Raw genomic sequence first — 22,194 nt, forward strand, 5'->3', positions numbered from 1 at the left:
GAGGAGTCGGGGGTAGATGGGGAGAAGGACAGGGGGCTAAATTGAGGGGATGGGGAAAGTGGGGGTAGTGAGGGGGGACGGGAAGAGTGGGGGATTGATGGTGTGGGGGAGGTGCAGATGGGGGGCAGCCTGGGAGTAGACAGCAGCTGCCCCCCCCTCAACACCCAGGGATTCACAGTTGAGGGACACAGTTTTTGTAGGGTCGGGAGAAGGGATAAATAGATCGGAGGTTGATTAAAAGGTTCCCAATGCACCCCTATGCCCCTTCTCTGGACCCCCCCAAATCTGCCCCCACACACCATTACTTCCTTGAGGAACTGGGTTATCTCAGTCCTCAGCAGGACGGGGGGGGGGGGAAGGCAGGGGAGATAACACAGTGTGGCAGGGGGAGAAGATCACAACTGGGGGTCACAACTAAGACCAGACTGGAGACAGAACCTCCCCCTCCCCATAACTTCCCCACCCCAACCATCCTGCCCCTCCCCCACTGAACTGCCCCCACCTCCCTGCTCACATAGCTGCCCGCAGGCTCAGCAGGTATAAATATCCAGTAAGCTGAGCTGGGTCCTGGCGTTGGAGCCGCCTGTACTCTAGGGTGGAAAATTCACCACCCCAAATTTAGAAACGGCCTGCCAGGCCCAGAGAGCAGCCAGCTCCCCCCAGCCCTGGGCAGGGGCCTCCTGCCACATGCGGCCTCCTGCAAAAGTGCACACGCCAGCACAGGCATTGGCACAAGGATCCCTGCCTGGCAGGATCACACACATGCAAGCCACATGCACACAGGTCTCCCTCATGCCTCCCCTATGACTACTCACGCACAGCCACAGGCGGGTGCACAAGCCTGTGGCCACACGTCTGCCTGTCACTTGGGTGTGTCACATGTGGCAGGGTGTTTGGACAGCCACCGGCGGTTGATGGTGAGCTCATGCGCCCTGTGTGCAACCACACGCATGTCACATGTTGCTGGTCAGTGAGCCACAGTTCTGGACTCATGCCATGCTCCAAACACAGGTCTGGATCTGGGATGACCCCTTTCCCCATTCCCCACCCACAGGGGTTGATGTGACCATTCAAAGTGGAGGGGGGGAGTGCCCCCATCAGCCCCTGTGTGCCCACTGCCCCATACAAAACCAGCTGCCTCTGAGTCAGCGGCTGAATCACCAGCCCCCATCTAATTGTTAACTCAGCAGAATCTGCATCTGAACTAGGGTGTCACATCGTAGTCCTCACTCCTATCCCACAGCCCCCTGCTACCCCAGCCCTGGGCCTTCCCCACAGCCCTGCCAGCGCCCCTCAATCCTGACCCACAGCCCTCTGCCAGCCCAGTGTTGGGCCTTCCCCCAAGCCCTGCTGGAGCCCCTCCTGTCCAACAGCCCTAGGGATGCACTCCCAAGCCCACCCAGGCCCTTTCCATTGTGGTTTCTCTTTAGGATGACCAGATGTCTCGATTTTAGGGGATTTTTCTTATATAGGCTCCTGTTATCCCCACCTCCTGTCCCAATTTTTAATAATAAATAATTATTAAAAATCAAGACAGGAGATGGGGGGTAATAGGAGCCTATCCTGTCCCGATTTTTCACACTTGCTCTCTGGTCATCCTATTTCTCTTTCCAAACACTGAGCAAGCCTGTCTCAGGGCTGGGCTTCTCTAGCCATGTCCGCCCCAGCTGGGAACGGAGGGTGAGAGGGTGGGTGGGCTGTCAGCTTGGGAAGAACTAGCAGCCCCTTCCCAGTCTGCCTCTGCCCCCCATTCTAGTGTAGAGGGCACAAACCTGGGGGCTGACAGCAGAGCAGGGATTGGCAGCTGTAGAACATGCTGGGGAATACTAGGGGGAACAGGAGGAAGGGCAGAGGAACAGACTGGTATTTGCCATGCACTGTGTGCCCCAAGAGCACTCAGCCATGGGAGTCCTGGAGCCTGCGGAGGCCTCTGGACTCATTTGGGGCAAACAAAATAAGCAAAATGGGAATAGAAACCCTGACCCCCCCCCGCTGCGCTCCTAGAGGTGAGAATAGAACCCAGGAGCCTGGCTCCTAGCCCACCCACTAGATCCAAACTGCTCCCAGAACTGTAAAGTTGGTATAAGTTAGACCACTTAGCTGCCCCCAGCTGGGAGAAGGGTTAGGATAGGACGTATTGTCCAGCCAGGCCCAGGCCCTGCTGTGAGGCCCGGGTCCCTCCCTGGAGTGGGATGGGGAGGGGCTAAGCATAACAGGCCCACAGAATTGCCCCTCCCCTCCCAGGCCTGCAGGGGGCTTCCTGCCAGAGCTGCTGGGTGAGAATAGGAGGAAGTGGGGCCAGCAAGGCCATTGTGTGTGGGGCTCCTGCAAACCAGAGCTGGACACAGTGTGGGACTGAGGGTTCAGGAACACCAGTGCCCCTGCGATTAGCCGAGGGGTGGGGAGTGGACACCAAAACTATCTGGGCCTGGAGGGATAGGACCCCCCCCCCCCCCATCCTCCAAATGGAGCCATGAGCCCATCTCCCTGGGGGCTGAAATTCAGACCCATGGCCCCGCCTGCTGGCCATGAACAGTCCCTGGAAGAATTCTCTCAGCCAGTTTTTGCCAGGGCTCAGCCTCTTGGCTTAGTAGTTCCTAGCCCCGGCACCTCTGGACTTGGCCGTTGGCCGTTCCTAGCCCCGGCAGCTCTGGGCTTGCCGTGTCAGTTATGAAGGTAAAAGGATTGCTTGAGCCCTGGCATCTCTTTCATTACAAATTAAGCAGTGCACAGAGCCCCCTAGGTTCAACACCCCTGCCCCTTCTGTTCCCAAGCAGGTGGGGCAGGAGCAACTGCTAGTTGTTTTTTCTTTCTTTGAAAACACGGTGTCACCAACCCTGAACATTCAAACACCACAAGATCAGCCCCCAAATCCCACTGTGACAAGGAAAGATGAAACCATGGTTTGGAGTCTATCTCCCCATGTTCGCCCCACACTGCTGGGCCCCTCCCCTTGGGCTGCTTGCCCTATGCCGCCCTCCTCCCCCACTGCCAGGACCCCTCAATGACCCCCCTTGCCCTGTGCTCCCCATGCCACCCTCCTCCCCAGCTGCTGGGCTCTGTCCTCCATCCCTCTCCCCTCCTGCAGTCACCAATGGGCCCAGCTGGCAACTGGAATGGGGAGCAGGTAACTCTTGGTCATATCAGTTACTTTGTGGGGCCAGTGAGAATGGGGGGGACAAACTAGAATTCCAGTGGGTCCAATATAAACACAGCAGTTATTTTCCCAAGTCCTGACTCTCACTCCTAGGTACTGGAATAATACACGGCTGAGTCTGTTTCTGAGGATTTATTTCACAGCTCTGGTGAGGTTCGAGCCCTGACACACTGTATATATTACATTTCACCTCTCCCCCTTCAGGAGAGCTTGGGTTTCCCCCCTCTACGTGTCACATGTTTTTAAATTTTATTTTTTAAAATATCTTAAAAGTGGTCATTTTTGGCTCAGGCTGAGGCACTAAAAACTGCTAACATGATCCTACCCGCAGCAATGCCGGAAAATGCACTGCCCCAGACTCTCCCCACATGGGGCGCTATAGGGAGTGGGGCAGATGTGCTGACTGTAGAGGGAACTCCCAGATACTGTAGCCCTGGCCTCTCCCAGCATGGGGCACTATAGGGAGCGGGGCAGGTGTGCTGGCTCCAGGGGAAGGATCAGGCTACTCCAGCCCTGGTGTCTCCCAGCAGAGGGCGCTGTAGGGAGCAGGGCAGGAGCCCTGGCTACAGGGGGAGGGCCAGGCTACTCCAGCCCTGGTCTCTCCCAGCAGAGGGCGCTATAGGAAGGAGGGCAGGAGCCCTGGCTGCAGGGGGAGGGCCAGGCTACTCCAGCCCTGGCCTCTCCCAACAGGAGGTGCTGTAGGGAGCTCCCAGCTACACACGCTACTACGTCCAAACGTGGTGAGGCTGTGGTGGTTGCGGGGTTCAGATGGTGATGTGGAAGGAGTCCTGCAGCCACTGGTCACGGGAGTTCTGGGGCTGAGGCAGGCTGAGCCGGCCCAGCAGTGGGGTCTCCTTGCGCACGTCAGGGGCCGGCGGCTCCACCTCAAACTCATCGTCCTCATCAGAGAAGCCATTCTCAGCGGCATAGGAGCCCTCGGAGTGCAGGGAGGACGACATGTCCTGGAACAGCCCCTTGTACTCCTGGATCGACTCGTACAGCGACCACAGCTGGCACAGCAGGGACATGTCCAGCTGGCGCAGGCCCACCTGGGGGGAGAGGGACCAGGAGGGTCTGTCATAGTTGTGTCTGTTCCCCCCATGGCTCCCTGGACCCCTCATCCCAACCCGCAGCCCCACTGCTCAGCCAATGACTCAGTCCACACCTCAGCCGCCTGCTATTCCACCCCACCAACAGCGTGGCTGTCTCTGTTGCCCCCGCTGGGAGGAATGAGACCTGCGCTGTGTGTGTGTTCTCATACCTATAGACACTCAGAGTATGTGTGCACATATTTAATGTGTGTCAATGCCTGTACACACAGTTATCACCACACATACTTATTCTATGAACACAGTGCACATTCACAGCAGCGTGGCAGTGTAGGTGTGCACACGATTTCATCTGTGTTTTTACAATGCCTAGTGCAATGAGGGCCTGCTCCATGACGAGGGCTCCTAGATGCTACTGCTCTTCGTCTTCTTCCTTCTTGCTACTTCCTTATTTGGGGTTGGTGACCTTTACAGCCTTCTTCTTCTAAACCCCATGATCAGACATCTGGCTGTTGTGCAAACTGATCTCTCTAAGTTCTGCTTATATCTGGTCCATGTCATAAGAACATAATGGTCATAAAGGGTCAGACCAATTGTCCATCTAGCCCAATGTCCTGTCTTCCGACAATGGCTGGTGCCAGATGTTTCAGATGGAATGAACAGAACAGGGCAATTACAGAGTGATCCGTCCCCTGTCATCCAGTCCCAGCTTCTGACTGCCAGAGTGAGGGGTTGCATCCCTGACCATCTTGGCTAATAGCCATTTTGATGGACCTGTCCTCCTTGAATGTATCTGATGTCACAAATCTTTGGCTTCCCCCTGGGTCATCTTCTATTCACAATAATTGCAAGGGCCATCCTACCAATATACCTCTGGGGTGCCCGCTGGACATGTCTATGCCAATGCAGCCTGGCCTCCCTCAACTTGTTGTCAATGGGGCAACCCCCATTAGGCCCCTCACAACCTCATTTCTACCTCATATTAATACTACTAATTACACAGAGATGTATAGATTTCAAGGCCAGAAGGGACCGTTAGATCATCTGGCCTGATCTCCTGTATAGCACAGGCCAGAGAATGTCCCCCATATGTACAGAACACACTTTATACCCAGCATGGACATTCACACAGAAACACGTGCATTTGTGACCAGACCCAACACAATGCTACATACACCGGTACACAAACATGCACCTGTGTGCACCCCCCACACGCTAGGTATTTACAATACACAATACACGCTCCCTACACCTATACACACAGAGACACCAACACAAAGTTACACATGCACATGGACACAAACACAACCAAAGACACTTTGATCGCGGTGCCAATCACATTCAGTCATGCCAACCCCAAACAGTTGAAAAATTGTAAGCCAGACACCCCCTGCCCCCGAATACATAACTGTGGGTCCTATTTCTTTGCCTGCTGCCTTGAAGCCTGGGGGTGGGGTGGGGGGACAGCTGTAGCTTGTGCCACATTCTCCAGCTTTTCCCCCAGAAAGGAGAGCTAGACACTAGCTAGTGTTGTTGTTTGTCAGGATGCAACCATGTCAGTTGATGTGTGTGTGTGTGTGTGATTTTACACCCATGCATGTCAGTTGGGGTGTGTGTGTGTGATTTTACACCCATAGAGCTGTAGGAGGACAATACCTAGTGAGGCTACAGTTATACTGGGATAGAGGTGCTTTAGCCTAGTTTTGTTTAGTCCCCTTCTCCATCAGGAATAGCTATTCTGGGATTAGCACCTTTATCCCATTATTGCTGCATCCACACTAGCAGGCACTGCTGTACTTTAGCCCAGAGCTTTTTGAGCAGGACAGCTTTGGGGTGTGGACAAGGGCTAATCAAGGAGAGCTGACAACTCTCCCACAATTCCCTGCCTGGGGCTTCAGAGCAACACCAAAAATGGTGAGACTTGCAGTGAGACATGGAGAAATCCCCCAGCCTGCCAAGGTCCCAAGCTCTGTGAGGCAAGTCTCCCCCTCCTAAAACATGTATACACACTGCCTGCTGCTCCAGGGACCCAAGCTGGCCCACCCTGGCTAAGGGGAGCATCGGAGGCAGGGGGAATCTCGTGGGAGGGGAGAGAGGGGCTGTGCCACATGGGGGAGGCTGTGCTATGGGGGGCAGGGGCGCGGTTACCATCTCCTTGCGCAGCATGGCCAGCGCTGAGTCCAGATTGGCCGGTTTGCTCCGCAGCAGCTTCTCAGAGGCCGCCCGTGACTTGCTCAGGTCGTCCTGGATCCGTGTCTTCTTGCTGTACACTTTCTCGATCTCACGCCACGAGCCACCACTAGAGTTAAGGATCCCGCTGAGGCCCTTGGGAAGTGGGGGGAGACCTTCGATGGAGCATACATTGCCCCCCAGGCAGTCCTGGGGTGGCTGGAGACCGTTCATCATGGACAGGAGATGGGGAAGGAAAGAAAGAAAGAAAGAGCTCCTAGAGAGATAAACCCAGCCAATGGCAGAGGTGCGTCTGGGCCACTTGGGGTTATACAGGAATCTCCCTTTCTGTCCCCTTCCAAAGCCTGACTCTTTGGGGTGCGGGACGGGGCTCTTTTACTAGGCTCCCAAACAATGTCTATGGGGGACAGACAGAACTGAGCTAACTATGCCCCAATAGGACCGTCCTGGATGCCAGCAGCCCCTGCCAGGGGCTGTATGCCCTCGGGAATGTGGCTGTGCCCCTGCAGCTTTCTAACGAGCCGATTGCCCCTCTGTCAGCCAGCCCTGCAGCACCCTGGCTAGTGCAGACCCAGGCTGATCCAGCAGCTCAGGGCGGAGGGGTTCATGCTGGCCTCACTCCCCCACCCTGGGGGCTAGGAAAAGGCCAGGCGGATCATTCCGAGCCCCTGCTCAACACCCGTGGCTAACCCAGGATCTCAGGGCAGCTCATCTTCAAGCCTCCTGCCCCTGCGGCGCAGGCGCCTCCCGCTGCCACCCGCGCTCCTCCGCTTCCCAGCTCGCTTTTTTCCTTTCTATTTTTCCATCTGGTGTCTCTTCCTGCTCCCTTTGTTCCGCGGGCTCCCGGCCCCGAACCCCCCCTCTGCGGAGCCGGGTGAGGGGGGGGTCGGAGTGGACGGAAGGAGAGAGACAGACTTCTCAGGCGGAGGAGTGCAGATGCTGGCCAGCCATACTCCCAACGGCCCGGGGAGGTCGAAATCCGGATCTCCACCCAGGTCCTGCAGCACTTCGATCAGAGACAGACGGACAGAGGGGGCGTGGCAGCCTGACAACAGCTGATGGGCTCCCTAATCCGTGCCCCCAAACCGGCTCTCCCTGCGCCGGTCTCCCTTTGTTTGCTCTGCCTGCCGCTACCACACCCCACCTGGTCCCTTCCAGGCCCCCCTTTCCAAAAGGGGGCAGGCTGCCGCGCGCTTAAAGGGGCAACCGCAGCTGGAGCACAGGGAGCCCCCTTCCTGAGGGCAAACAGAGCCCGGGCTCCTCCGAGGGCAGGGGCGACAGGACTATGCGATCAGATCCCCCCCGCCTCCACCAATAGGCTCTTTCCAGGGCTGCGGTGGGGCCCATCGTCAGGGAAGACTCGCCCTGGGATGCTAATCCTCTGGCCAGACGCCTGGGGGTGGGGTGGGGAAAGCTGCTTAGCTGGAGAAAAACAGCGGCCTCCGCTAGCAGCACGGCTGGGGGGAGGGGGCAGATCGGACATGTCCCAACCCAAAAAGCCGATTCCTCCCCAGCTCAGACGCTTGGGCCCATCTAGCCTGCTACCCCACCCCCGGGCATCTAGGCTCTAACACCCCCCGCCCCTCACATCCAACTGACAGCCAGGACTCCTGGGTTCTATTCCTAACCCTGGAAGGGAGCCCTCCGGGGTGAGAGCAGGGGCAGTGATGGGGGTCAGAACTCCTGGGTTCTATCCCTGGCTCTGGCACTGACATGCAGTGTGACTTTGGCCCTTCGTTTCTTGGTCCGTTTCCCAGGTTACATAGCAATATAAGTCTTCCTTTGGTTGTTTCGACTGTAATCTCTTGGGAAGCAGGATTGTCTCTCACTGTGTCTGTACAGTGCCCAGCCCAAAGGGGTGCACAATCTCAGCCTGGGCAGCACCCAGGCCAATGCCCCCATGGTGGTCTGGGCAGCACCTGCCTGAAGGGGGCCCCCCAACTCTCAGTCAGAGCCTGGGTAGAGCCTGGCCTGGAGCGCCTCCCCTGCTCTCAGTCAGGGTCTGGGCAGTGCTCAGCCACACCCGAGTGGCACTGCGACCCTGTGCACCAGGTGACAACTGCTGGAGCAAAGCAGAGAGCCGAGTCCAGCTATGGTATGGGAGCCACAGGCGCCAACTTTCTCCAGCATCAGTGGGTGACTGTGCCCCACCCCTGCCCCGACTCCACTCTTTCCCTGCCCTGGCTCCGCCCCCATTCCAACCCTATCCCCAAAGTCCCTAACCTAACTCTGCCCCCTTCCTACCCCTATTGCAGCGATTCTCAAACTTTTGTACTGGTGACCCCTTTCACATAGCAAGCCTCTGAGTATGCCCCCCCATATAAATTTAAAACACTTTTTAATATATTTAACACTATTATAAATGCTGGAGGCAAAGCAGGGTTTGCAGTGGAGGCTGACAGCTTGCAACCCCCCACATAATAGCCTCATGACCCCTTGAGGGGTCCCAACCTGCAGTTTGAGAACCCCTGCCCTATTAGATCCCTTCCTCAAATCCCCACCCCAGCCCCGCCTCTTCCCCCAGTGCTGCCGCGTTCCCCCTCCTCCCCTTTCCCTCCCTGCCCCGCAAAACATCTGTTTCATGGTGCAAGTGCTGGGAGGGAGGGAGGAGAAGCAGGACGTGGCGGTGCGCTTCCGGAGGAGGCGGAGCGGAGAGCTGCCAGTGGGTGCTGAGCACCCACCAATTTTTTTCCGTGGGTGCTCCAGCCCCGGAGCACCCACAGAGTCGGTGCCTATGATGGGAGCCACCGTTGCAAAGCAGGGAGGCCACTCATCTGGCTTTGAACTGTGCAGTCCCCTTTTTGGGCGGCTTGTCCCCATCCAGTACTGAGATAACGCTAGACATGGTTGTATTCGGTATCGGTTGGGGGATGCCTTTTGAACAGTGCGCCACTCTGCCCCGACCTTGCATATGCAGTGTGTGCGAGGTCTGGCTGACGGGGTGAGGGTCCCACATCATTCCGGGTATTCCGCAGGGCAAGCTCACTCTCCAACCCCCCACCACGCACACTGGGCCGGAATGAGGGTTGTAGTACTGGGGAGAGGGTGCATATATGTAATGGGGAGCCACAAAACAATTCAGAAGGAAGCTGGTGGCTCACCTTAGTAACCAGTCTGGGAATCTGCACTAAGGAATCACAAAGAGCAGAGAAAACGCTCCTTGAACTGTGTGTTTCCATTTTACTGTGAAGTTGGGCTAGATATTGTCACAATCAGATCTTAGTCAATATCAATGTCGACATTTCAGGCCACAGGTCATGGTGTATGGCCTGGGGGTTACACACTGGGCATGGCAATGGCCTGACCTGAAATCCCTTCAGCCTGGTACTGAGATGCAGCAGCCTCTGGGGTGGGAGCTGTTTATATAGGGGTCGCTTGCCTGGTGCTGAGAAGCGGCTGATTCTAGGGTGAGGCGGAAAGGATGTTTACACAGAAGTCCCCCTCCCAGTACTGAGGTGCCGCCGCCTCACTCATTGCTTAAAACCACCAACAGGAAGCGAAGAAGGATTTCAGTGCAAGGAAGAATTCAGGGACTTGGGCGCGGATGCTGTGACTGTTGGTGAAACTCCAGTGGGCTATTTAGTGATCACTGACAAAGGGGAGCGTGCTCCACCGAGGCCCCCTTCACTCCCTGCAGCAAAGAATCTCCTAGCACCATGCGAGGGCATTTGGACCAGTAGTGGCTACAGTTGGAGATGCCCCCTACTGAGCCCCCATAGCAACGCCCTAGTGGTGAGTTGGGGCATTGGAGCCAGGTACTGCCTGTGCTGCAGTCAGGAATCCCCCACTCCTCTCCCCCAGCATCCAGCTGGCCATGAGTTCCATTGGGGGGTGGACAGGGCATGATAGGCAGGAAGCCCAGCACAGCGGGATCCTGGCTGCATAGCTGTTGTCTCAATATCACAATAGGCCTGGCAGATGCCTGCTCCATGGCCCCTGCCACACTGCCTGGGTGAGACCAAGAGACAATGGAACAAAGGAGAACTGGGCTGGCCCCATCGGCTCCTCCTGCACCAGATCAGACCCATGGCTCATTCAGCATAGAATCCCCCCTCTCCAGGTCAGATCCAGCTGGGCATCTGATACTTTGGGTCACCCCGACCCCAAATTATCAGATTGAGTCTTTCACAAGATTTCGGAGTTTTTATCGGAAACTACAGACAAAGAACAGGATCTCTGCCCAGCCGATAGGGGCTGGCGAAACAGAGTCTCTGGGGGGGCATCCTCACCTCCTCTCAGCCTGGCTGTGCCAGGTGTAGTCAGTGTTCTGGGGCCTGGTCACTGCTCCTGAGATGGCCGGGGTCGACATGGGCGACTCACTGTGGGGTCAGCTCCCTGAGGCATTTCAAGGACTCAGAGCAGGAGCGGATGAGGCTGCATAGTTGGAGGCTGAGCTCGATGGAGGCGCTGTGCTGGAGCTCCTGGCTGGCCCAGCCTAGCTTCTGGAGGATGGCATCCTCTGCTGCAGCCAGGGGGCTAGCAGGCTGGGCAAGCGTTGGGGCAGGCCGGGCCTGTGGTATAGCAGCCGCAGTGGCGGCAGCTCGGAGTCCCGAGGCCGCCCCCTCACAGTGTTCTGGGCGCGGCACATGGGGCTGCTGCTGGGCGGCTGGGAGGTACCCAAGAGGCACGGCCTCCTCGGAGGTGGAGGCCAGCTGGCGCTCACGGACCTGGGACAGGGCAGCCTGGGCGTTCAAGGCTGGAAAGAGAGAGAGGACAGATGGGGTCAGAGTTGCAGGTCCCAGAGCTGCCTCTGGGGTCAGCAGTGTGCAACGCAGGGCGCAGCCACAGCCGAACCGAGGGAGGGCAGGAGATGAAGCACTGACTTGGGAGCCAGGCTGCCTGGGTTCTATTCCCAGCACTGTCACTGACCTTCGGCAAGTCCCTTCCCCTCTTGGTGCCTGTTTCTGCTCAGAGTGTGAGCTCTTTGGGGCAGGGACCTCCTGGATGCCATAGATTCTATGCAGTGCCCAGCACTAGATCAGAGCTGGTCCCCCTAGAGGGGAAAGGCTAAGTGGCCCCTGAGCCAGCCGATCCGCCCCATTATTCCCATGCCACTCGAACACCTCCCCGGCAGACAGCACAACACTAGGAAGGGCCATACCCGGGTTGTCCTTGTCAATATCAGAGTTGAGCTCCTGGCAGGCCACGCAGTAAAGTTTCCTCTGCTTGTCTTGGAGCAAGATGGTCTGTAAGGGAGAGACAGCCTGGTGTGGGACTTCAGGGCAGAGCAATGCAAGAGGGGGCTGTCCCAGCATGGGGGGGGGAGGGGACAGTGACACCAGAGCTGCTCCCCATCTCTAACTCAAAGGCAGACTAGAACTACCCCAGGCCTCTGATGAGGGAAAGGGAGCAAAAGGAGGGGGAGGAAAGAGAGCAGGTGAGGCCAGGAATTGTCACCCAGAGGGCTGGGAGCCCTGTTGCAAGGGAGGGACTAGACTGCATGGCCCTGGGGTGGAGCAGCTTCCCCTACAGTCTATCCTGCTCTGGGGAGGGAACACAATGCAGTAGGGTGGGTGGGTGGAATAGTCCACATGGGAAGGGGAGGATCCCATGCTGTGGGGGTGGAGGGAACTCTCCCCCTCACCGCTGGGTGATGAAAGCTCCCACTCACACTGGGCACTGAGGTCCATTCAGCTCAGTATGCCTCTCTTTTCCCAGTCAGATCCATGGGCCCACTTAGCCTAGTATCCTACCCTTCCCACCTCCCAGATCAGACCAGTGGGCCCATCCAGACCAGTATCTCTCCCCACCCCCCCATGGATCAGACCCACATGACAGGGCTGGCCCCAGCCTGCTCCCTGCTGGATCCCAGCACACTCGGGCAGCAGCCCAGGCTAGAAGAGATGGAGCTGGCCTAGGACACTCCCTGCAGAGCTAGTGATGGATAGCTGGGGGCTCCCACAGTGTCCTCTACTGGCTTCCCATGCAGGCCACAGGTCGTACCCCACACTCTTCACAGCACTCCCCCAGCATGCGGTACCCCTTGAGCAGGTAGTCGCCCATCACTCTGCTGATCTTATCCTGCCTCTCCCTCCGTGCTTGGATCACCTTCAGCTCTGCCTCTGAAGGTGGCTCCCAATTCCCATCATCGTTGCCTGAGGGGGGAGATGGGAAGTTGGCAGAGCACAGCATCCTTACAAGCTATCAGAGCAGGGACCCCATACCTGACACTGAGATGCTGTCACCTTTGGGATGGGGCCCAGGAGATGTTTGTACAGGGATCTCTCACCCAGCATCATACCTATCTGCAGTGATGCCAGTTGTGCCCACCTAGAAGGGACAGTGCCACTGCACCCATGAGAGGCTGAGCTAGGCTGAAACAGTTAAATAGGGTCTGTGTTGCCCCCTTCCCTCCATTGCCAGATGCCACCTGCTCGAGCACTACTTGGGGATCCAGCTCCCACCACAACCAGCCCCCTGACAGCACACTCCCTCCCCGCAGCCCCTGCTAGAGCCCCTATGTCCCAAGCACCCCAACCCCAATCACATCCTCACCTCCTGTAGGGCTGCCCCTTCCTCTGCTTCCCCAGCCCCTACTCCCGCTCCCAGCCCAAGGCTCAGTTGCCCTTCCTGCTCCCCTCCCTAAATCCATCCCCTGCTCAGGGCACCCCCAAGGCAACCCCACCCCTCCCCTCCCTGCCCAGGGGCGGGCAGCCCTTGCCCCATCCCCGGCCTCCTGCCCAGCCCCCAGGCGGTACCTGCCGCGTTCAGGGCCATGCTGCTCGCTCGGGACGCCCTTGCTGCAGCGCCACTTCCGTCCCAACCCCTCCCCCCTCTGTCCGGAAGCGCCTCCAGCCCGAGGCGGAAGTGACGTTGGGCGAAGCCAGGAACAGAGAGCACCGGCCCGGCAGGAAGGCGCAGCTGGACGCTTCTGGGCACAGACCCCGCCGCGGGAAGTCGGGCCCTGAGGCGGCCTCGCCCCTCCCCCCCGCGGGAAGTGCCAGCTCCAGGGACACCCCCACCCCGGGGCCTGCTGCCCTCACAGACTAACCGGAGCCAGGACGCCTGGGTTCCATCCCCAGTAGCCAGCCTGCGTCCCCGCCCCCCACCCCTCGGGTTATCTGCGGCTGGGGCCAGTTCACTGCCCTCCCCCCCAAAACGGCACGTCCAGGGAGCAACCTCCCAGCTCCCGCGGCTCCCCTGGCACCAGGATGCAGGGACCGCCCACCCCTGCTCCCCGCCGGTGTCGGTATCAGCCAGTTTATAATCGCTGCTGTGACAAGCGGGGAGAGGAGCGCTCACTTCGCGATAACGAACTGAAACAAGACAAGGGACCCGAAGAAAAACAATTCTTTAATCGCCTCTACAACGATGCTAGGAGCCTGGGTAATAAACAAGAGAAACTTGGGCAATGAGTAATAATTTGCCCCAGTGGGTATTTCTGAAACCTGCTGAGATGATTTGCGTGATCGGAATGTTAAAAATCACTGGACTTAACCTATTTAGGAAGGGTCAGGTGGATGTCAGGGGAGCAGCACTCTCAAAAATATGATCTGCTCCTGAGTCACTGACAGCATGGAAACACGAGGCCATGAATGCCCACAGATCAGCATCCTAACTGATAAAGGACCAGGTGGGCCACTACTTGGCATCGTCTACAGACCACCATATTGCACCTCCACATTTAGCCATTTCACTGCTAACTCCCTACTTCCTGATCATTAACTATGTCAAACACTGGCCTGGTGTGAAACCTGGCAGGCTCTGCTCTGAATCTTTCACCACGATGAAAGCAGACCGTCTATTTAATGCTACCGATTGTTTCCTGCGTCCTAGCAAGTTTCTGGTAGATGGCAAAAGTTTTTTTCTCTCTCTCCCCCCTCCCCGCTTCTTTCTACCTTCCTCACTCTTGGGAGGGATGCTGCTAGGGCCTTTGTGAGTTCAAATGAATGCTAGGAGCTGATTTAGCTTGGAGACATGCTCCAAGAAGTCTAATACACGAGCCCAGTCTGACTTTCCGGGTCAGTTAGAGCTCTTCTGACCACCAATGTTGAGGCCTTTGTTGATGGTGTTTCTTCCAAACAGTTTAGTGAGGAATGAAGTAAGATTCCCTGGAGCTTTTTTAAATAGACACAAAATTTGTTACCATCCCATAGAGCAGCTGTTTATGAGATGCTCCCAAAAATATCTCATCTACTTCTTTCTTGTTAACTCTTGGCTGTCTTGCTATCAAACTGGTTCCAGCACTGTATCTTCTGACACCTCAGTCCCTGGTAGCACCATATCTTTGTTACCACCGAAGAGCAGGTATCTCTCAGCATCCTCTGTGCAGAAGGCTGGGGGAAAGGAAGATAGCATGTCAGCAATGTCTTTATCCTCCTTGACTGCTCCCACAGCAGTTTAGGTGGCTCATAGGGAGAACCTCCAGCCATTGCTGTGGAGTCACTGTCATGCCTTCACAATGCTGCTTGGTAACAAGTGTAATGAAGAAAACCAGCAAGGTTGGCAGTGTACTGAAGCAGGACTAGAAAATTCCCCCACCTTGCCTGCCCCTTGCTTCCCAACACACAAGCTGGGCCTAGGATTTTCAAAGCCACCACTGGCATTTAAGCACATTCCCATTGTAAGGCCATTTTATGATAGTCTAGTTCCACCTGCATAGCACCTACCTAGTATCTCCTGCAGAGGTCCTTCCATTCAGGTCATCCCTTGGGCTGAGCCAGAGTGCTGCTTCTCAAGAGACAACCCATCTAGACTAAATACTCCAAGCAATGGAGAATCTTCTCTCCCCCTCTGCAGGTCAATTCTTCCACTGGGGGAAGCCCCTTCCTGGGAAATACTTGCCCCTTACTGCCAGTGTTAATTTGTGTGGCATCAGCTCCCAGCCCTGGTGGGCATGTGTCTGGGAGATTCCCACACCCTTGACAGTCAGCAATCTCCCACTGTACGGACTGACAGACTGGGATCAAATCACCCGTTAGCCTTGGCATCACTAAGTTAAATGGGCTGAGCTTCTCAAGGCACGTTTCCCCACCCTTCAAACATCCTCATGGCTCTGTCCTGAGCCCTTTTCAATTTTTCCAGTCCCTGGCCTGGATATGCTGTCCCATTGGCAGTCTCACCTATGCCATACATACACCTATGCCACTCTCTCATGAGCATCCAAATCCCTTTGGCAGCTTTGAAACATCTACACAAAAGAGGAGATGGCCCTGCTCAAGAGCCAGGCTGGAGGTTGACACATATGGCTTGAGATTTACGTTCAATCAACAGACTGAGATTCTAGGAGGGCAGGGGGAGTTTGTGCTGGGTCTGCCTGCTCCATGGGATGGCTCAGAGCTAAGGAAAGCTGTTGTACTGAAATGTTCTGATGTGTTTTACCGGCACCCCAGACCATGGCAGTGCTGCAACACGAGATTTTGGGTTAGCTGTCTGCTACACTTCCCAGTGTTCCCACTGCGGGACAGGCCAGAAGCTGCTCATCCTGCTAAAGTTCAACCCCAAGCCCACCTTGCAAGATGCCTTTAGGAAACAGCAATGGCCTCTGCGCTGAGCTCCTCCAAACAGGGGGTAGATTTGATCATCCCCCAAGCCAGACTGGAAGAGCACAGCCAATGACTGTCATCTGTACCTTTGCAACGTGCATCTTGAGGATTAGACTGAGAAGGGGAGTGGTTCTGGAGAGATCGTTCAGCGATAACGGAGCCCTCGATGAGCTAAGGATCACTCCCTAGAAGTGTTACAATGCAGAAATGAGGGGTTTCTTCCATCACCAGAGGAAGCTAGAGTGCTGGCAAGATACCAGAGAACTGGGCAAGAGACAGGAACCAGGGGTGGAAGCAGCACAGACTGGGTTAAAGGACAGAATAGAACAAGGGTGTACAGCCTAAGGCCAGAAGACACTACGGTGATCACCTGTCCGACCTGCCGCATAGCACAGAACCTCACCCCCGATTCCTGCATCCAGCCCAGCCATCAGTGTGTTTCTAAGCTAGCAGCCTTCTCTGGAGTAGCCACACGGGGGAAGGCAATGTTAGTAGCACCTCATCTGGAGGCGTCTGGCTGGCTGGATTTTCTGGGAGCACCGTCCCCATCCTTGGGAATCCTTTGGGCTTTACTTGCGAGTGTCTCGTTTGAGCATGAACCAAGCTCAACCCTGGGAGAAGGGGAGGAAATGTGACCGCAAGGAAGATGAGTGCAGGGGAGTGAACTAGATGACCTTTCGAGGTCTCTTCCAGTCCTATGATTCTATGTGGGATGCTGCAAACACAAAGGCCCAGATCCAGCTTCTAAGACCGATTCACAAGAGCCTCCCTCTGTACAGCTGGGCACATGTGGGAATGCCATTGCAGATAACAGGAGAGAAGGGACCATACCCATCCCCCAGCCTGCCTCCCTGTATCACATAGGCTGGAGGTTCACCTGCAGCCATTCCTGCACCTAGCCTAGATCGGTGCTGGAGCCAGAGCACAACCTTTAGAGACATTTGGCCTGGATGTAGTGCCCCCAAGGGATGGGGCATTCCTCCCACTGTTCCAGAAGGCGCTGCCCTGCTGGGGAATCTCCGCATCCTGACAAACATTTGCCCTTCATTGCTAGTCTGAATTGACCCAGGGTGGCTCCTGCCTGCTGAATCTCACTTGGCCTTTGTGAGATTTGAGTCCTCCACTCTCTGGAGTATCCTCCAGGCAAAGCAGAGACCCTCATCGTGGACTCAGCACCTTGGCACAGATGGGAGCTGGATTTGCAGATGGCTGGGATCACACCAGGGTTTGGCTGCTCTCACCTGCAGGTCACTGGCACCATGTTTACACTGGGCCTAAAAACTGGCTTCTAAACCAATTTACATCAAACCAGGGCAATTTAAATAAGCCCAAATGGCTGTGCGGGAGTCAGTGTTGAGTTGCTGCATGCTTGATAGGCTGGGAGAGTTGGGCCAGGTGGCTACGAACCCTATTGCAGCATAGTCTGATGTGTGATACATTGTGGGTGCTAAGTGAGGTGGCCTGTAAAGCAACAGTAGGGTCTGCAACATTAAACAGGTTCCCATCTCTGTCCAGGACACCCGGCTACAAGGCTGAGTTCATAACTCCATCCTGGACACCTGGCTTCAAGGCCAGGGGTGGGTTCCTGGCTCTGTCCGGGACACCTGGCTACAAGGCTGGATTCCCAACTCAATCCTGGATGCCTGGCTATGAGGCCAGAGGTGGGTTCCCAGTTTTGTACAGGGCAGGGTTCTGTGATGTTTAATAGGATCTCACTCCATCCAAGTGATCTGGCTAGGAGGCTGGCAATGATGGATTCTCCTGTGTAGCAGGTCCTGTGCTCCAAGCACCGCCACACCTTAAGGCTGTGCCTGCCCCTCCTCCACCTCCTTGCCGGCCCCATCATCCTGGGGGCCCTCCTCGCCTTCCTTAAGGGGCCAGCAGGGCTGCCAGCCATGCAGGTGGGTGCTCTGGTGCTTGATGAAGTTGGAGCCATGGCTGAAGCTCTTGCCGCAGTGCTGGCAGTGGTAGGGACGCTCGCCCGTGTGGGTGCGGCGGTGCTGGGCCAGGTGGGCGGCACGGGAGAAGGCCTTGCCACAGTCAGGGCACTGGTAGGGACGCTCACCCGTGTGCACACGGTGGTGCTGCAGGAGGTCAGAGCTCAGCACGAAGCTGCGCCCGCAGTCGGTGCAGCGGTAGGGGCGCTCGCCCGTATGGATGCGCTGGTGGCGGATCAGGTTGGAGCTGAGGCTGAAGGCCTTGCCGCACTGCTGGCACCGGTATGGGCGCTCGCCGCGGTGCGTGCGTTGGTGCTGCAGCAGGTTGGAGCCATGGCAGAAGCTCTTGCCGCACTGGGCGCAGCGGTAGGGGCGCTCCCCGGTGTGGGTGCGCTGGTGCTGCACCAGGTGGGAACTGCGGGAGAAGGCCTTGCCACAGTCGGTGCAGCGGAAAGGCTTCTCGCCTGTGTGGGTGCGGCGGTGCGTGGCCAGGTCGGAGCTGAGCCCGAAGCGTTTGCCACAGTCGGTGCAGAGGTAGGGGCGCTCACCAGTGTGGGTGCGCTGGTGTCGTGCCAGGTGGGAGCTGCGGGAGAAGGCCTTGCCGCAGGCTGGGCACTTGTAGGGGCGCTCGCCGGTGTGGGTGCGCTGGTGCCGGATCAGGTAGGAGCTCTCGCTGAAGCTCTTGCCACAGTCGCCGCAGTGGAAGGGGCGTTCGCCGGTGTGGATGCGCTGGTGCTGTGCCAGATTGGAGCGGCGGCTGAAGGCCTTGCCGCAGGCCGGGCAGCAGTAGGGGCGCTCGCCAGTGTGCGTGCGCTGGTGCCGGTGCAAGTTGGAGCTCTGGTTGAAGCTCTTGCCACACTCGTTGCACTCGTACGGCTTCTCATCGAGCCGCAGCAGCCGGCGGGCCAGCCCGGGGCTCAGCTCGTAGCTGCGCCCCCCCTCGATGTAGCGGCATGGCTTCACACCCATCTGTGTCACTCGGTGCACAATGATGTCGCCGAACTCCTCCAGCCCCTGCTCCAGGTCAACAGAGTCATCCGGTGCCTGTGCCCCAATGTCCGGGCTCTGGTCAGCCATGTCCCATGGGGAGCCGGGCGAGACGTCACCCTTGGAGACCCCTGGCCATATCTTGTGGGATGGCACCATCTGAGGGCCTTCCTGGTTGGAATCCTCCTCCTCCGGGAGACAGGCAGCACTGTCATCTGCCAGAAGAGAGCATAATGCAGGTGAGCGTTGCTCTGGGTATGGGAAGAAGAGCTCTGGGGTACAAGGGAGGGCAACAGGGCACAGATAAAGCATGGCCAGAGATCAGGGCCCTGTTGCACTAAGCACCGCACAGCCTGCCCCTGCCCAAGATCACAGGAGCCTGTCGAACTGTGTGCAGCAGAGGCACAGACACACCCAACTGACATTGGGGGCCTGTCATGTTGAGTGCTGCACAGACACACAATGAGAGAAAGACCTTGGCCCAAAGAGCTCACGATCTAAATAGACAGAAGGGTGCGAGGAGAAACAGAAGCATCAGGAGGAAAAGGGAAACGCCCAAGGTCAAAGCTGGGGATAGAACCCAGGAGTCCTGGCTCCCACCCCAGTGCCTGCCTACTAGGCTCTATTCACTCTTTTTTAAAGCTCTATATTATGCTTCACTCACTGGCAGCTTCCAAATGGACTGACCCAGTCACTCACCTGCTCCAACCTCCATTTCCTCTGAGCCCTGGGGATCTGGGACACTGGACTCCTCCCCTGGTTCCATCTGGGTCAGGGGCCGTTAGCCCTGTTTGGAGCAAGCAAAGGGGTGAGATGAGATCCCTTCGGGGATCATCTGCATGGACTGACCCTCAGCTCCTTCTCCCCAGAGGGGGCATTGGGGAAAATCCCTGGAGCTTTATTAGAGTGAGGAAAACACCTGCCGCCCCCTACTGGATATTAAGGGATTTGTGAGTCTATCACATGGCCTCTCTTAAATGCCCAGCTCCTGGAAGCAGGAGATTGAGTGAAAGTTGCAACTTTTGTTCTTAAAAGCTGAACCCCGTACAGATCATTTTTAGGATACTCATGATTTCTAAGCCAGCCTCATGATTTTTTTAGTACTTGGTGGCATGGTGATGCTGGTTGTTCACTGGAAACAAACCATAAATGCACAATGCAAAGGTGTTACACATCCTCTTGCAAATCACTTTCAAAACACTAATGAAAAGCCAGCTCTCATACAGTGCTTTTGACCCATGATCTCAAAGCTCTTTAAAAAGCACGTCACTATTGTCCCCATTTTACAGAGGAGAAACTGGGACACAGAGAGGGGAAGGATTGCTCAAAGTCACCCAGCAAGTGAGCTGGGAATAAAACCCAGGAGTTTTGGCTCCTAGCCCCTCCTCCACGGTAACTGACTAGACCCCCACTCCTCTCCCAGAGCTGGGCTAGAACTCAGGAGTCCTGGCTCCTAACCCCCACAACTCTAACCTACTAGACTTCACTCCCAAACTAGAGCAGGGATAGAAACCATAGAATAGAACATCAGGGTTGGAAGGGACATCAGGAGGTCATCTAGTCCAACTCCCTGCTCCAAGCAGGACCAATCCCCAGACTGATTTTTGCCCCAGATCCCTAAATGGCCCCCTCAACATTGCACTCACAACCCTGGGTTTAGCAGGCCAAGGCTCAAAGCACTGAGCTATTCCTCCCCCCCTAAACCAGGAGTCCTGGCTCCCAGCCCCTCATTCCTGCTCTACCCACCAGATCCCACTCCCTTCCCAGACCCATGGATGGAACCCAGGAGTCCTAACTCTCAGTCTCTAATACTCTAACCTCCAAGGTCCCATTCCCCTTCCAGAGCTGGATACTGAACCCAGGAATACCCATTGCTCCAGATACTCTAGTCCAGGAACCAGGTGAGGGCACTCTGAAAACACAAGGAAGGAAGCCTGGGGAGAAATCAGCCCAGACCACTCAGGCTCTTGGACACTGTGGTCAAAATCCCTGATAGAAAATCTCACTGAATGAGGGGAAATTGGGCCTCCAAACCTCTCTTGGTCCCTAGCACCCTGGAGCATCAGCTTTCAAGTGGTAGATGGCGAAATCATGGTGAGAAGTCGCTTCTACCCACCTTATAGTAGATTGTTGTCTTCCAGGACACCATGCCCCACCGTAAGTGGCTGCACTGTGGACACGGGTGTGTGTGGGTATGTGTGTATGACAGAAAAGCTTTAGGAGGCTTTGATCATTGTCAGTGAGACAGAGACAGAGGAGATTAATTTCAATAGCCTTTTAGTGTTTGGGTTCTAGTCATAAGGGCAGACTGGTCCAGCAAGCAGGCCACTGGACTGGAACTCCTAGGTTCTTGCCTAGCTTGGGGAGAGGAGTGGGGTCTAGTGATTAGAACAGGGGAGAGACTAGGAGTCAGGACTCCTGGGTTCTATCTCAGCTCTGCCACTGATTTTGGGCAAGTCCCTTCCCCTCCCAATGCCCATTTTCCTTCCCACCTCTTGTCCATTTAAAATGATAGGCCCTGAGGCAAACTGAAAAACTGATCCTCCAGAACCTGCTGCATTACACACAGCAAGAGACAATCCCTGCCCCAAAGAGCTCACAGTAAATCCGTGCTTCTCGCAGCCCCCAGACAGGCTACAAAAGGCCAATCAGGGGTCCTGAGGCATTGCAAATGTTATTACAATCTCTCTCCCACCACCCTCCTTCCCTCACATACCTTGACCCTTCAAGGTCAAATATTTTCCATCAACCTCTCAAAATAAACACTGCATTATATATCTACAGTTAGCATTGTTGTTAGTGATAGATGATTTTACTATTAATTTGATATCAAAGCTGAGTGGGAAATCACAAAAAATGTTGATTTCAATTAAGGGGTGACTGACCTGGGAAGGCTGAGAAACACCGGTGTGTGTATATGAAAGGTAGGGTGGGAAACAAAGGCACCAAGAGGGGAACGGACTTGACCAAAGTCAGTGGCAGAGCCAGGAATAGAAACCAGTTGTTCTGACTTTCAGTCACCCCCTTACCCCTAACCACTAGACCACACTCCCCTCCCTCAGCTGAGAAAGCAACCCAGGAATCCTGGCTCCCAACTCCTCTTGCTCTAACCACTAGACCCCATTCCTTTCCCAGAGCTGGGAATGGAGCACAGACTACTGCCCTCTCCACTGGCCTGTGGTGCCCTTCATTAGATCTTTTGGGGTGCCAGCCTCCCCTCCCTGCCCCATTTAATCAGTCCCTATAAGTACCTGCTGTATGAGAAGACCTGTGCTCATGGGGGTGGTTTAGCCCAACTCTTGATTCACAGCAGGGTCCCTCACACAGCTGCCCACGCCATCTCTGTGACAATGACCCTGCATGATGCATAACATCCCAATAACTCCCTT

At 56.1% G+C, this 22,194-nt stretch overlaps 3 protein-coding genes across 14 annotated transcripts in view; all 3 read right to left on the minus strand.

Annotated features, from left to right (window-relative positions):
- Positions 1–3,274: 3,274 nt before the first annotated feature.
- Positions 3,275–7,534, minus strand: FAM89B (family with sequence similarity 89 member B). The gene is made up of 2 exons (XM_050957623.1): positions 6,355–7,534; positions 3,275–4,206 (listed from the first exon to the last, which is right to left on the minus strand). Exons 1-2 carry the CDS (start codon positions 6,610–6,612, stop codon positions 3,922–3,924), a joined length of 543 nt encoding a protein of 180 aa, XP_050813580.1. The 5' UTR covers positions 6,613–7,534; the 3' UTR covers positions 3,275–3,921.
- Positions 7,535–10,519: 2,985 nt separating this feature from the next.
- On the minus strand, positions 10,520–13,168 carry ZNRD2 (zinc ribbon domain containing 2). Of its 2 annotated transcripts, none has more exons than XM_050957643.1 (4): positions 13,095–13,168; positions 12,561–12,710; positions 11,498–11,582; positions 10,520–11,092 (listed from the first exon to the last, which is right to left on the minus strand). In XM_050957643.1, exons 2-4 carry the CDS (start codon positions 12,633–12,635, stop codon positions 10,713–10,715), a joined length of 540 nt encoding a protein of 179 aa, XP_050813600.1. In that variant the 5' UTR covers positions 12,636–12,710; positions 13,095–13,168; the 3' UTR covers positions 10,520–10,712. The 2 variants fall into 2 exon arrangements, with proteins under 2 accessions (XP_050813600.1, XP_050813598.1); XM_050957641.1 differs by lacking the exons at positions 12,561–12,710; positions 13,095–13,168 and adding exons at positions 12,340–12,491; positions 12,892–12,978.
- A 502-nt stretch (positions 13,169–13,670) lies between these two features.
- The window catches only part of LOC127054120 (RNA-binding protein 4B-like), a 92,205-nt gene continuing 83,681 nt past the window's right edge, over positions 13,671–22,194 (minus strand). For 3 of the 11 annotated variants that reach the window (XM_050959856.1, XM_050959854.1, XM_050959852.1), the window contains exons 2-3: positions 19,505–19,592; positions 14,679–19,020 (exon numbers count right to left, since the gene is read on the minus strand). In XM_050959856.1, coding sequence (XP_050815813.1) covers positions 17,681–19,020; positions 19,505–19,571 — 1,407 coding nt within the window. In that variant the 5' untranslated portion in view covers positions 19,572–19,592 and the 3' untranslated portion in view covers positions 14,679–17,680. The other 8 variants (XM_050959862.1, XM_050959861.1, XM_050959864.1 and 5 more) reach the window with 5 other exon arrangements.

The sequence above is a fragment of the Gopherus flavomarginatus genome, chromosome 6, assembly GCF_025201925.1.
Source record: "Gopherus flavomarginatus isolate rGopFla2 chromosome 6, rGopFla2.mat.asm, whole genome shotgun sequence".
NCBI classification, from domain to species: Eukaryota; Metazoa; Chordata; order Testudines; family Testudinidae; genus Gopherus; species Gopherus flavomarginatus.